Here is a 15,886-nt window from a genome sequence, read left to right on the forward strand (position 1 = left end):
GCACCCTAACTTTCCCTTAAGTTGCTGTTCCTTCCTATTGCATATCCGCCCTATGCGACGGATCGACAACCACGAAGACGGTACATACACTGCGCTAATGTGCTGGGGTATAAGAGTCAATAAATAAATGGAACTGTACAAGTTCAGGGTACATGTCAACAACATGAGGGGTTAACAACAACCAACAAACAGGACTAAGGACCTAATACATAACAGGAATGCTAAATAGCAACAAACAGAAATATTAAGGCAAGTTATAGCATACTGACAATCAGTTCAGAGACAAGATAAATGGTAGATGTGATAATATAAACAAGACTGGAGAAACGGGATAAATACTGTATAATACTGTTACAATGGGCCAGGATATGCAGGGGATAAACGGGTTAACTGATGGTCAGATACTATACAGGTCAGGATTACTAGAACACAATTCACACTAGATAGCTACAAAAAAAACCTTTAAAAGCCGAAATCCATAACATGGAGGAATACGGGTTAAGATTCTAAGCAGGAATACTAAATACCGGACACTGGACTGAGAACGAGCGCTATACAGGACTGATACAAGAACTAAACATAACTGATAACAAGGAACACTAAATATATACAAAGCATAACACTAAAACCCTGAGCAAAATACAAACATGACAAATACGTGACAAGAAGCCATGGCTAAACTCAGGATACATGTGAACAGACATAGACTAAGGTGCTATCTGAAACAGAGTGCAAACATAGTGCAATTAGTAGCCAGGAATACCAGCAGAGCTGGGGTTTAAAGAACCCCACTCGGGACCTTATTGGATGGAAACATTAACACTATACTCACCAAAGTCCACAACATGCAAAAAATGATCGGGCATGAAAAGCAGGTGTGAATACATGTACTCAGCTGCTGCTACTCACCAACACTTATGTACAACTATGGAGCCTGGCCCCAGCACTTCCTGGTCTGCTCTCGACACAAAAAAGTCTGACCACCATTAAAGCTCTGGACAGCTGTCCCTTGTGTAAGTGCCAGTGTACCTATTGCTGTATGCCCTCAGTTCTGCAGTGTAATTGCCCTTACTCTCTTAAGCTTCTCATCAGCAGCAGCTCAGTGTTTATTGTATCTCCATTGTTACTGCATTTCTGCCCTCACAGCACCCTACAAACCCAGTGCATAAGAGCACAATAAGTAAAGCTGCCTGTTTAAAGTATCCAGTAGATTGCGCTGTTTTCCCTGGGGAATTTTAATGTTTCTCCTATTCTCCTATGCATTTGTTTCTCCACATCGGTTGATCATGGATCACATACCAACTCCACGGGGTTGCACCACTTTATGTCCCTGATAAGTTGTGTGTTGCTTACAGAACAACATAAGGTTAGCATTTCCTTATAAGAGGATTCAAAAATAGAACTCTCCTGACATACTGTAACACGAAAAGCTCTGATATTTTTTCTGCATACAAATTACCAAGATGTTGAAATGACATGGAACATTTATGAGGTTGTGTTTCACCAAGAACCAACATATAGATATGGAATATTTCAGACTTAGGCCTTAACCCTATGAGATTTATACATATATGTGTATGACAGGGAGATGGTGATGTAGCTGTAGGGGCTGGTCAGAAGTGGTGACATCACTCAGGGGGAATGGCAAAAGTTCAGAATTTACCTGCACCTCCAGCAGAGGATGATGCATTGTCTCAGGGGAATAGAAGAAACCAGGTCGCTGGAACAACATTACATTGACAGTAAGAGAACTATACAACTTCCTGTCAGGGGTAAATCACGCAAAAGTATCTACAAGCCAGTAAAATTTGTGACACTATGTTAGTATATATCTTGGTGTGATATTCTTATTTAAATACAATTTTTTGAAACCAGAATATCCCATCAAATGTTTCCACTTCTAGTCCCAGGCCACTGTGGTTGCACCTCAGATCTTTGTTCAGTACCGCTAACTAGACAGCTCCTGAATTCCTGCTTGTAGGTGCACAGTTGTACACCTGCTGATTTGTCGAGAGGTGGAGGATAGGTATCTTTGTGTCTTTACTCTCCCCCTTGGCCATAACAACTTCCCCACTAGGTGGTTGGGGAAAAAATTGGCTAGTCATCATTACAACTACTCATCACTGCTGGTGCTCTCTGCTCACTGGACAAGCTGTCTGAGGAGGTCTTTTAACTGGTCTTTCAATTCCAGTTTTATTTTTATTTGACTATGCTACAGGGACTGTAAAGTTAGTGTAATTCATTTTATAGTGTTTGTACCTGAGTTTGATGGCTGGTCTCGCAATTCTTATGTGCCCCAATGTTTATTTTTAAAAGCATACAAAATGATTGTGGTCCTGGGCCATTCCCAGGTTGCAGTGCAACCTGAGACATTACATTACTAGTCAGGTGTTGAAAGGGAGTCTGTCTGCTTCAAAACGTGGAACGGCTGCTGGGTGGTGGGATCATTCTCCTCAGGGCTGCAGGAAATTGTCCCAGGTGTGCCTCAATTGGTGGGGTGGCTGATGTGTGGAAGGCAGAAAAGCCAACTTATCTTTACAAACAAGGGGTCCTAGAACTTGTAATTGGAAGGAGTGAACTCCAACAGAAATTTGGCATTGTACAAAAAAAAATAAGCAGCATTATGGTGAATTCGCAGCACAGACATATAGCCTGAAGACAAGCATATATCCTTCCATTAATGTCTGGCAGGTAAGTACTAAAACCACCTATGGTAGATAAACCCTTTAAAGGGGTACTCTGGTGCTTAGACATCTTATCCCCTATCCAAAGGATAGGGGATAAGATGCCTGATCGCGGGAGTCCCGCCTCTGGGGACCCCTGGGATCTTGCACGCGGCACCCCATTTGTAATCAGTCCCCGGAGCGTGTTCGCTCCGGGTCTGATTGCCGGCGACCACACGACAGCTATCACGCCCCCTCCCGTAGGCTTGCATTGAGGGGCGGAGCGTGACATCACACGGGGCGGAGGTGTGATGTCACACGCCACCGGCCGTGTGGTCGCCGGTAATCAGACCCGGAGCGAACACGCTCCGGGGACTGATTACAAACGGGGTGCCGCGTGCAAGATCCCAGGGGTCCCCAGCAGCGGAACTCCCGTGATCAGGTATCTTATCCCCTATCCAAAGGATGTCTAAGCACCGGAGTACCCCTTTAAGTGAACAGAGAATCAAGGATTACCAGCAACTATTTAAGTAGCAGAGGGCAACATGAGTTTCCTAAGGAACCTGCTGTTGGCCTGACAGAAAAGTAAACCTTGGGTTGTTCTCTGAAGATTGAGAATGAGAATGGAAGAAAAGGCCGGTGGATTGAATGACTCTGCTCTATGAAGATATAATAGCTAAGCAACATAAAATGTTCAATCTAAAAATCTATAAAGTGCATATTCACTTAAAAGCGACTTCTCTTTTACTAATTCTTCAGCAACTATTGGTAAGTAGTATTTAAAAATACAAAAACAAGTATGTTAGCACAGTTTATTGGCACACAAATCGGCAAAGCATAACATGAAATACATTTGCTCATAACACATTGACTTATACTGTGTGCTCAAAATGGTCATATGAAAATTAAACAGAATTTTAGACATATAAAGTTCCACATAAATACACTGCAATAATAAGAAAAAAATGCCATAGGAGAATTTACAAAATATTTATACAAGAAATATACTATGAAATATAGCAACAAAGCCAACCGAGATACAGTAAAACACAATTGTGTATTTGATAAATTTCTCAGAAAATGACTACATGGCTTTAAAATATCTTGACCAAAATTTTGGGGTAAAATTTCAGATGTTTTTATTAATTTCCCATTGTCAACATGATGTTAAAGAGGACTTAGGAGCGTTCCTGGCTTGTCTGTGTTAGTAGATACGTCTATTTCTCATGGCATAACAATTCTGGAGCATATGTAATTTCTTAAAAAAATGTTACTGTGCTGTTCCTTTCCTCTTCCTCCTATAAATAAATTGACAACTGGGAGTTACCAGACTCATACTGGCCCACAGAGAACAGGTGGATCCCCTGGTGGACTCCTATATATTGAATCATTAAAGGGGTAAAAACATACCCCCTATTCACAGTATAGGAGATATGTCTCTGATTGTGGGGGTCAAACCACTGGGACCCCCCGCCAATCTCCTGTGTGGGGCCCGTCCCTTTCGCTGAGCACTTTGGCACCCACCTTCTGAGACTAACTGGTCTTGCCAGCCAGTCCTGTTCAGCCAATCATCAGCTAAGGTGGGACACTGCTGCTGCTGGTGATTGGCTGAGCAACTGTCACTGCCGTGACTGGTATGCTCAGCAGTAAGAGGTAGGTCCCGCTATGGAGATAGCGGAGGTCCAACCAGCCTGACCCCCCCAGATCTGACCCTTATCCCCTATCCGGTATATATGGGATAAGTTTTAATTAAACTAATCCCTTATCCACAGGATAGGGGATAAGTGTCAAATCTCAGGAGGTCTGACCGTTTGGACCTCTGCGTTCTCCATAGTGGGACCCCTTTAAGGTCTAAAAAGGGTAAAACAGGTAATGTTTGCATGTAATTCTAGGATGGGTCCTTAGAATATATTTTACTGATGGGCCATAGGCAACCCATTCCAATGCTGCGTGTTAATTTTCCCCTTGTCAATAGGGTGTGTCCCTACTCCCTACACACTCTGACCATGTCCAATCATGTTGTATAGTGACAAATATTTTAGACAAGATGAATAGTAATAGCACAATGCACAATTCTAAGAAAAGGTAACCAAGTTTTATATTATTTTATGGGCAATACAAGTATTTACTAAAAGTAGACGTGCCAGGCGTGTTGACAGGTCTTCTTTAAAGGGATTGTCCAGGAATTGAAAAACAGAGATAATTTCTTTCAAATACCTCTCCCTGTCTCCAGGTTGGGTGTGGTTGTGCAGTTCAGTTCTATTAAAGTGAATATAGCCAAGTTGTAATACCACACCCAAAGTGGAGACAGACAGGGAATGGTCTTTGAAAGAAAACAGGTCTATTTTTTCGATTCCTGGATAACCTCTTTAAGTAATAAAGACTATTAATAATCTATGTGAACTTTATATGACCAATAAACAGCAAGAAATAAAAAAAAAGAATTCTGTATTTATTTTGTAACTAAGGAAACAAATGAAATATATAAAAAAGTCTCAAGAGCAGGATCATACAAAGTTATAAATGAAGTTGATGTTCCATTTGTTAAAGCACAAATGACTCTTCAGCATTTAAAAAAAGTTTTACACTTACAAACTATTGTAAGTTAATACTGTCATAACCACGATTCCCAACCAAATGAACAGAACAGAACTGTTACTTCGAAATCCCTATATAGGTAGAGATGAGTCAAACAATTACAGTTCAGGATGTTGAAGATTTTAACCAGTCAGGGGTGTTTCAAGTAAACACTGGAAGTCACAGACAAAAGTTTATCCTTAATGAATTATAAAATACTTAACTGTATTTTATTTTTTTTTTTAAATGTTTTTAATGATGGATTTTGTATTACAAAATCAAATTTACATTATAAATGCCCTTTGCCCTCCAAAACATCCTAAAAAAAAAGAAAAAAAAAAAAAAAAAAAGAATGGACTGGCCCAAAGAGACACAAATTCTGTGAATTATGTCCTAACAGATGTGTTAATTTAAAGGGGTACTCCACTGGAAAAAAAATTAAATCAACTGGTGCCAGAAAGTTAAACAGATTTGTTAATTATTTCTATTAAAAAATCTTAATCTTTCCAGTACTTATCAGCTGTTGTATGATCAACAGGAAGTTATTTTCTGCTTGAATTTCCTTTCTGTCTGACCACAGTGCTCCCTGCTGACACCTCTGTCCATTTTAGGAACTGTCCAGAGTAGGAGCAAATCCCCATAGCAAGCCTATCCTGCTCTGGACAGCTCCTAAAATGGACAGAGGTGTCAGCAGAGAGCATTGTAGTCAGACAGAAAGGAAATAAAAAGAAATTCCTGTGGATCATACAACAGCTGATAAGTATAGATTTTTTAATAGAAGTAATTTACAAATCTGTTTAACTTTCTGGCACCAGTTGATTTAAAAAAAATGTTTTCCAGTGGAGTACCCCTTTAAGGGAATGATTTTAAATATTTTGCAGGTTGTGATACTTTATATACAAACACCGGAAAATGTAAGAAAGTAAACAACCATGTCCCCAAAATATGTTGATCACATGGTCTCTCCTTTCTAAGAGCCACAGAAATCAGCTGTAATCTTTGAAGAACCTGCCAACAATTGTTTAAGTCAAGTGCCACAAGAGGGCAAAATAAGCAGTGAAAGATGCCCGTAGGAATCAGTGGTCTGTATTATGTAAGACTGGGTACTCTAGAGAACATTGTTCTTTGTAAGCAGTCACTATTCTGGCTAATTGATGTATGATGGACCCCTCTCTTATTAATTAAGTTTTTCTTGAGTTTCTAAACTATTTTATAAGACTGTAACTGTCTTGAGTAACTTGCGAATAGATATGTCTTCTGCCAAATCTTTGTAGATATTACTGCATCAGAGACTATACTTACCAGAGGATGTGGAGAGTATTCTAATGCCTAGGTCTAGATCCTCAACCCCATGCTACTTTTAGCTCAGGACTATGGAATATGTCTCAAAGGGTCTCAAGTATCACCATTGACTTTAGCATACTTTGTTGTAATTTATTTAAAGGCAACGTGTTATCACTTTCACACTTCCCAAGCCACAAGTTGTTAGAATGGTTCCAGTGGCTTCTGCATCCACCAGTGGCTCTGATTGATAGCTCTCTACCATACTAAAACAGAGAGAGCTCTATCAATCAAACTGGTGGGATGGAGAGAAACCCCCATGACTTACGAATTAGGCGGTATGAAAGTGATGACAGGTTCCCTTTAAGGGGTACTAAGCCTAAAACATGTATAGAAATTAATTGGCATTATCTCTGCCCATTACTGAAAGCAATCATAAAGTCCTCTGCTTGTCTTCTGAGCCCTTTAGGGAAGCTACATGAGAGACTGATCAGGACAGAATGTTCTCAAGCCAACATAGGCTTGTTACAACTGTGTATCTTTGAAGCTCATATGGAAACTTGAATTTTGCTTTGTATACCTTGTACATCATAAGTAAATTATTTAAGAAAAAACTTAATTTCGAAAAGCAGGTCAGGTGAAATGTAAAAATATTATATTATGTTTTTATTACATCTATTTTAGGATATTTTTGGGGGAATTGTGGCTTTATAATTGCAACATGTTTTCATAGGGGACCCAATATTCTATTAATAGAACTATTTTAGGATTAATAAAGTATCACAACCGGTAGGATAAGTAAGATCTCATCTTCGTTGCACAATTATTAGTGAAAAATATGTAACCCAATGCCATTAGGAAATAGAAATCTGTAGAAATGTCTTGGTAGATATATTGACACTCTGTACTGCCATAAAGTAAACAATGCAATGATCTGTAACTCAACATCATATGCGTTTGCCAAGTTCTCTGGTGTGTCGACCTATTGGGAAGCTTGCTGCGTTGGGTTTTCTGGTTTGGTGTCCTGGGTAGCGGGTGGTTTGCTGTTCCATGGACTATTGTTTCCCAGTGCAGGGGAGTTGTTGAAATCTTCTTCATCATCCATTCCATTAGCTGCATCATATTGTGTGTTTTCTAGTCTAGTGATAAGCCTTTCATCTTCATCTCCAAATTCGCCTCCCATCAAAGTTGGTTCTCCTACCACCATCACATCCTGTGAACAGCACAGACCATTATTATGTGGGCACCTTGAGGAAAGACAAAAAAACTACCGATGACTGAATGTGGGACTGGTATTGAAGGTATTTCAAATACATTATTGGAGTTAAGATAGAGCTTATGGAAGAAATATGAGAAGCATTGAATGTTTGTTTTAGAGACAGTAAGGGGTTTATGCACTTAAGAAAAAAGTATTTCCTATTCAAAGCATCTAAACGTGAGTGCTGGGACCCCTCGTGGGATCCCCTGTACAAGGCTTCTCATCTCTGCATGCAGGGCATGTCGATACTCCCTAACACACTCTGGGGACACACTGGTGCTGAACAGAAGTGACAGTCCTAGCAGTCAGACTCCCTATGAGGGGATGTCTTTATAAAGGGCCTAACCCGTTTAAGCAGCAACATAAGAAAAGTCTGTGGTTGGTTAACAGTTTGGTCACAGAACAATTCTAACATTTTGTACATAGTTGTCATAAAATAACTTAAAGGGGTACTCCCCTGGAAAAAAAATGTTTTAAATCAACTGGTGCCAGAAAGTTAGATAGATTTGTAAATTACTTCTATTTAAAAATCTTAATCCTTCAGGTACTTGTCAACTGCTGTATGCTCCACTGGAAGTTTTTTTTATTTTTTTATTTCCTTTCTGTCTGACCACAGTGCTCTCTGCTGACACCTCTGTTCATATTAGGAACTGTCTGGAGCAGGATAGGTTTGCTATGGGGATTTGCTCCTACTCTGGACAGTTCCTAAAATGGACAGATGTGTCAGCAGAGAGCATTGTGGTCAGACAGAAAGGAAATTCAAAAAGAAAATAACTTCCTGTGGAGCATATAGCAACTGATAAGTACTGGAAGTCATTTACAAATCTGTTTAACTTTCTGGCACCAGTTCATTTAAAAAAAAAATGTTTTCCAAGGGAGTACCCCATTAAATATTTAATAGATTATTTCACACACAAAAAAAAAAAAAAAGCTCAGGAGTAACACATACCACTATACCAACACTATCTATGTGAGTGCTCTCCAGTGTCATTTATACCCTTTAAAGAGTGCATGTTAACAAACCATATTTTCTAAACCAACTCAGATTATCCGTAACTGCTCCTAACATCCCTTCTGCCCTTAAAAAAACCTTCCCAGGTCTAAAAAGCTCTGTATTATACCTTTCCCCTTGCTCACATTGTGTAAGTTCCTGGCAGGAGAAAGTGGGCGTTCCCCAGCAGACACAACATCATTGAAGCCTGCGAGAGCTGTTCCTCACCATGCCCCGCACGCATTTCCTGAGTTTGGTCTCCTGCCAGGCTGGGAGGAGACCAAACTAACTGTTTGACTTGCGGCAGGGAGCAGAACAGAGCCACCTAGTCTTATATTTACATAAGGAACAATATATTAAAAGTTTAGTTTGGTGACAGGTACTCTTTAAGATTATTTATTTGTGGCTCTACGGCTCTATTCAAACTTTTTGTGTGCAGCAGTAGTGTGATCATGTGACCAAGAAGCAGCTGTATATCCCAGGAGGGCATTGTAGTCTGACCCTCATTACAAGAGCTCAGTTCTCCTGTCTCCTTCCACTGACCAGCATTAAAAATAGTCCCTCACACACAGCTATGGAGATCTCACTAATAAATATAAATACCACTATGAAAACTAATCCCCTGCATTTTATTCTCGTCAGTCCCTTACCTATTTAACCTTCTTATGTTTTACTTGTGCTTCATATACTTTTTTCATGCAGTGCTACATGCCTGTATATGTTAAGACAAAGAATAGTACTACATGTAGATCCATTCTCTAGGAATTTCTAGGAATTTCAGCATTATTTTCTCTCTCTTAATACATAGAGGCTTATGGAAGTGCATAAAGAAAGTATATAATTTACAAATGTGCAGGTCTCAGTGTGCACCTGGTAAGAAGGCCAACAGTGGAACTTGTGTGTCCTGCAAAAAGTATACTCGGAAATCAGCAGAACAAGGAACAGCAGGGGGCAATGTAAGATATTTCATAACAGAAACAGATTTTTAAATCAATTCCCATGTAAGAAATATTTGTTTTTATACATACTGGTAAAATACACGTGATATTTTTGGTGGGATAACACCTTTAAATAGAATTTTCCATTATTTTATCACAGAGAAGGCTGGGGATAAACGGTATAATAATAGGTATAATACACCCACAGTCATGTCACAGTACAGTGAACGCAGTGATGTAATAGAGCAGGGATAATGCACACAATGATGTCACAGCACAGATCTTTTCAGTAACATAACAGCACAATTACTCCAACGGTGACAAAATACAGCAAAATACACACAAAATGGCCATGATGTTCACTGTGACATCAAAGCACCAGTAAGAGAAAACAAAATAATATCACTGTGCTGGTGTAATGGAGGGATGTCACAGCACAGGAATAATATAAAATAACTCCACTTTCCAAGACCCATATACATCACTAACTGCCCCTTATGTCTAAAAGAAGATTGGTCCTCATAACAGCTGCTATGCCTATTACACTGGTACTTACGCCCATGTGCCATCCCCACTATAAAACCGGTCCATATTCCATGATAATTTCAATGACGCCTTGATTGTTTACAACCATACAGGCTTTAATGGGGACAGATTTAGTAGCAGGACAAGCCTGCAATAAGGAAATTATCATGGAATAAGGGCTGGTTTGGCATAACAGGCCCATTATATTTGCCTGGGCCCATTACTTACCAAACCGTTCCGTATTCCACGATAATTCCTCCTGACTCTTGTCTTATCGCCTATGCATTTTTTTGTAGTGATGAGCTGTAAATAAAGGGGGATTTTGTTAAAGAAAAGATTGAAACAGAATTACAAATCCAATTTGGTGCAATAAGATACATTTGTACATAGTTTTAAAAAAAGGTTAATTTCATATAAGAAAATAAAATGTACTTCATTTAGTCTATGTGCTTTGATATGAGAGACCACAAGTAGTTTATCAGGAATTTTAGATTTTGAATGTATAATTTCTTGAAAATAACACAACAAAAAAAAAAAAAAATTGTTTATATAAATTACATTTTTGTTGATTGTTCCAATACTTATAGGTATCACCAAAGTATTAAAATAATTTTTAAGAGTGGTTAATCAGGATCAGGATTTATTGGGCAACTTTTTTTTTGCACATTTCTGGTGTTTCCGTTCACTAGATGTTGTAATGCTAAATTTTTCCTATAGTGGTGCTGCAGTAGAATAAATCACTTGTTATTGGTTGTCTCTAAATTGGACAGACATATGTCATGTAAAAATAAAAAAGTAATTTATTCTTTAAAAGTGAACCCATTTCTACAATAACTCTTCTTATCTTACAATACAGGTTATGATGAATGCTGCCTTGAGCACCACCAAAAAGAGGAGCTCAAACATGGTTCAGAATGAAGACAAATCTCTTGATCTTCCTGTAATCACTGATTACTCTTCAAAACTCTACATATATACCACTGTATTACAATTTGTTTGCAGTTTCTTTTTATTTCTCATAGGGCAGTTGGGGAGGGATATGGAGTTTATTGGGTTCATATAGTTTCAGGAGTGATCTGACACTGCTCCTTTCTCTAGGTTTCTCTGCCTCAAACCCTCTGTAAGTAGAGAAATTGACTCCCTCCCTTTGGCTTTGATTGATCCTTGGGTTTTTAATCTGGTCCCAGACTGCAGAGGCTTCTTCCTATGTTTCCTACAGGGAAAATCAATATAAAGTCCTTTTTCAGTGGTACCACGCTCCTGAGCTCTGTCACCATTATCATCCACCGGTGTCCCCTCTGTACTGGCGGTGTGGTCAATCAGTGGGTACTATTCCTCATATTTTTTTATTGCCTGGCTGTGCAGTCTCTTTTTGGACTCAGTCTTGGGCATAGTGTTCCCACTGGATCAGGTTACCTTTCTCCTTAAAGGATTGGGGATAAGTGTCTGATCTCCTCCCTGGGAACTGGGCATTTGGAACCCCGCACGACATGCCCCCTTCGTGTATCTCTATGGGAGAGCTGGAGATACAGCGTTTGGCTCTCTCTCATAGAGCTATGTGGTGAACCAGGAATACCCCTTTAATAGCAAATTATGCACTTGCATTTTACAAAATAGATCTGAATTTCATGAGCCTGAGGCAAAGTTACAAAGGTTGCTTAACCAGAATTTTGTTCTCAAATGCATCAGAATTGTGGCACACAGCAATTAAGACAAATTTATTAAGCAAATTACGCCAAACAGTATAAAAACTACGCCTTAACCGACAAGGGGTGGGGCTTACTGAGAGAAGGCGTGACCTGGAATAAATTGGGTGGGGCCTAAGTTTGATGCTATGCACCACAAATCACAAAATCAGTCTTAAGCAAACAAAAAAAATGTAGGTCTAAATTTTATACAGAATTACAAACAACATGTGCCAGGTTGATCAGCCTCAGCCAATTTAGGAATGTCTATTTTCGTCTGAACTATTTACGGTATATATAGCTCCGATAACAGGGTCATACCAGATCTTACAAGACCCAGGAACACTCTATTGTATTGTGGGTTGGACCACTGAGATTCCCCTATAACTGAGTCCATGAGAAGTTTCTAAAGTTTCGTAATTCCTAAATTTCAAAACGATCTCTTAAAAAAATTAATTCTGATCATAACACTAGATCCTCAAATTTAGGCAATCCCAATACAGCATATTCTGGTTGGTTTGCCATAGGTGAATTTACTTCTCAAATGGGTTTTCCAGAAATGCACATTGATGGCCTATCCTTAATGAACTTTGTTGGTTCCATCCCCAAGCCCTCCACATTTATGAATATGGTGAACCTGACCTCTTCCTTCTTATGATGATAGTATTTCTGTGGTTGGCCTATTCTTTCAGTAAATGATAAGCCATGAGTGTGTATTTTCATGATTACTTGTTCATTTCGATCTTTATACTAACACCTTCTGATTAAATTCTGCTCTTGTCTCTGACAAGGAGTCACACGCAAAATATACAAGACCTGCATTAACATAATGATACTTACAGGTACTTGACTGGATAAGTTGAGACTTGCAGCTGGTAGTTTTTTCTTAGTATATGTGCTGTTTGTGTTTCCTGAACTGCTGGTAGAATTTTTCCTTTTCCGCCTTTTGGTGGTCGTCTGTCTTGTAGGTTCTGCTGTGAGTTGCAACAAGACATTTGTGATCATAAATATTCTATAAAACCATTTATAGAAAAAATATTAAATGCTTTTATGAAAGTATCGCTCCATCTATGATACTTTGCATTGGATCTGGCCTGGCTTCTGTCCATCTTGCTTTGGTATACCAACCCTATTGAGTTGTATCCCACTCCTCCTACATTACATTTTATTGAGTGAGTAGAAAGTACCATAGCAGGTATGGGGAAAATAATGTTCTTTGCATCAATCTCTACTTAGGGTCTACTTACTCTTTCACAATTTGACTGTGAAAAAGCATACATGGACCTACTAAACCTTACATTATTTGTTTAAAATTCAATATTCATTTGTGAAACCCTTATTTAAGGATGTCCCACTGAATTTCTGCTAACTACTAACATAATATAGTATTATCCATTATTTTGCCCTTACAATATAAATTCCTTATATCTTTCTTGATTCCTGTTTGTGCTTTTCTGAGTCTGTGTTTTGCTGTGTTAGTTTAGTTTAGGGAAAGATCTAGGGAAAGATTAGGTTAAGTGTTAGTGTATGTCTTTGTTTTATCATGTTCTGATTCATTCCTCTTTATCTGTTTTATTATGTCCAAACCATTTGTGGTCACTACATGTTAAGTTGCCATCTTATTCTTGTTACTTCTGATATTGATACGTGTGCTTTTTTTTTTTTTTTTTTTTAGATGCCTGCTGGTTCTTTTCTTCACTGGGAGTATCTGACAACTGAAAGCTACAGTTAAGCAGATGAGATGTCTAATCGCGGGGGTCCCACCGCTGCGGACCCCAGTGATCTCCGAGCCAGCAGCAGCGGTATCCGAAACATGGAAGCTTGGAGCTTCCGCATTCGTGACATCACGCCATGCCCCCTCCATTCATGTCTATCAGAGACATGAATCGCAGATGTCACATGTCTATCGCAGACATCACGCCTCCTCCCATAAACATGAATGGAGGGGGTGTGGCAGCCATGTTCGCCAGTCATCAGGCACGGAGCAGAGTTTGCTCCATGCAATGAATGACAGGGGTGCCACAGCGGAGGTTGTGGGGGTCCCCAGCGGTGGGACCCCTGTGATTAGACTTCTATCCCCTACCCTTTGGAAAGGGGATAAGATGTTTTCAGCAGAGTACCCCTTTAAGACCAAGAAAGAGTGACTGCTAAAGGGTAAACCAAGTGCTGCCATTCAGCAACAAGTTGTCATTGTTACAAAGGGGTTGTCTAACTCCCTGAAATTAAAGAATAATAACAAATGCAATAAAAGGATAAAAACATAATATTTGATTATTATTATTTTATTTTTTTTGTATATATTGTTTAGTATGTATGACTCAAAGTGATCTCCTCTGTCACTGTATATTTATTTTGTACACATACACATATAGACACAACATAGGGAACGGATATAATGGAGGCTGCATAAGACTTACCTGGTGGTGCAACCATTCGCTGCCATTTTTGAAACAAGCATGTTTTTAGACAGTCCCTTGGACTAAGGTTATACGTTTTATGTCTTGACATTAATTCTTGCATTGGCTCCAGTATTACACACAACTAAAATAAAACACAAATCCAATAGATTATATTCAACAAGTAATAGAATTGCTTTACTAAGATTAACTAGTTTATCTGGAAACAATTTGTCAATTTTCTTATCAGGTATATACTACAGACAATGTGCAATTCCTTTTAATAATGCTAGCATAGTAGTGACAAGTATTCTTCAGATGTAATGTCTCATTGTCATTGATAAGGCTAAGGCTGGGTTCACACTACGTTTTCTCCTATACGGGAGCGCATACGGCAGGGGAGAGCTAAAAGCTCGCGCTCCCGTATGTCACTGTATGTGCTCCCGTATGTCATTCATTTCAATGAGCCGACCGGAGTGAAACGTTCGGTCCGGTCGGCTCATTTTTGCGCCGTATGCGCTTTTACAACCGGACCTAAAACTGTGGTCAACCACGGTTTTAGGTCCGGTTGTAAAAGCGCATACGGCGCAAAAATGAGCCGACCGGACCGAACGTTTCACTCCGGCCGGCTCATTGAAATGAATGACATACGGGAGCGCATACGGTGACATACGGGAGCGCGAGGTTTTAGCTCCCCCCTGCTGTATGCGCTCCCGTATGGGAGAAAACGTAGTGTGAACCCAGCCTAAAGCAGTATTGGATTGTATAAATTGGAGCCACTTTTAGATGTTCTACCATCATACCTTAAAAGATACAACCAAATGCCCAACAATACTAAGCTCCTGATTGAATGGATGCAAATATGAACACTCTATATGGAACATACTGCATCCCTTTTAGATAAGGTATTTTGCCATTAACTCCTCCACCACTTCATGGATATGTGTCTTTTTTCAACCGTACTATGTAACCAGATAGTTACCCCGTTTCACCTTAGGTGTTTTATTTTATTTTATTTGGAGGCACCCTTTATTGTAAGTTATTTCTGGATATCAGTAGTTTGGGCAGGTTTTGGCACAATACTTACCCTCCATGTTCTTTTTGCTGCAAGCATCATTGGCATCCCAATTCCTTCACTGTTGTTATTGAAATGCTATGTAAGTAGATTTCTACATGTAGCTTCGGGGTCTCCAGACCAGAGTTGTCCAGGTGAGTCTATGTCATAATGTTATGTATGGTATAAGGTAAGCTGTAATGGTGTGACGAGAGTCATCTTTGAGGATGGGGAGTTTCTGTGTGCAGGAGAGAGGTGGTGGGAGAGCCTTCTTTATTTTGCTATATTAGAAGCCTATGATATTTAGTGTCTAGGGGCCAAGATGACTCTTGATCTTCCCCTCTTCCATCTCATATTTTCAGTTTTTTTTTTTTTTGATCCAGGGTTGCCTATTACCTCTCCATGCCTAGGAGCTTGCAACTACTACACAATTAAGTAAATATTAAAAAAAAAAGTTCAATATCTGCTATGAAAAATTGACATAAATGTAGTACAGATACATTTTTTACTGATCAAAG

At 39.3% G+C, this 15,886-nt stretch overlaps 1 protein-coding gene across 4 annotated transcripts in view; it reads right to left on the bottom strand.

The window, feature by feature from the left end:
- Positions 1 to 6,072: 6,072 nt before the first annotated feature.
- Positions 6,073 to 15,886, bottom strand: part of LDB2 (LIM domain binding 2) — a 403,146-nt gene continuing 393,332 nt past the window's right edge. Inside the window, exons 6-9 of one of the 4 annotated variants that reach the window (XM_056555194.1) lie at positions 14,336 to 14,459; positions 12,759 to 12,892; positions 10,462 to 10,536; positions 6,073 to 7,734 (exon numbers count right to left, since the gene is read on the bottom strand). In XM_056555194.1, coding sequence (XP_056411169.1) covers positions 7,504 to 7,734; positions 10,462 to 10,536; positions 12,759 to 12,892; positions 14,336 to 14,459 — 564 coding nt within the window. In that variant the 3' untranslated portion in view covers positions 6,073 to 7,503. Of the gene's footprint in view, positions 7,769 to 10,461; positions 10,537 to 12,758; positions 12,893 to 14,335; positions 14,460 to 15,886 lie in introns of all 4 variants that reach the window. The other 3 variants (XM_056555196.1, XM_056555195.1, XM_056555207.1) reach the window with 3 other exon arrangements.

The sequence above is a fragment of the Hyla sarda genome, chromosome 1 (assembly GCF_029499605.1).
Source record: "Hyla sarda isolate aHylSar1 chromosome 1, aHylSar1.hap1, whole genome shotgun sequence".
NCBI classification, from domain to species: Eukaryota; Metazoa; Chordata; class Amphibia; order Anura; family Hylidae; genus Hyla; species Hyla sarda.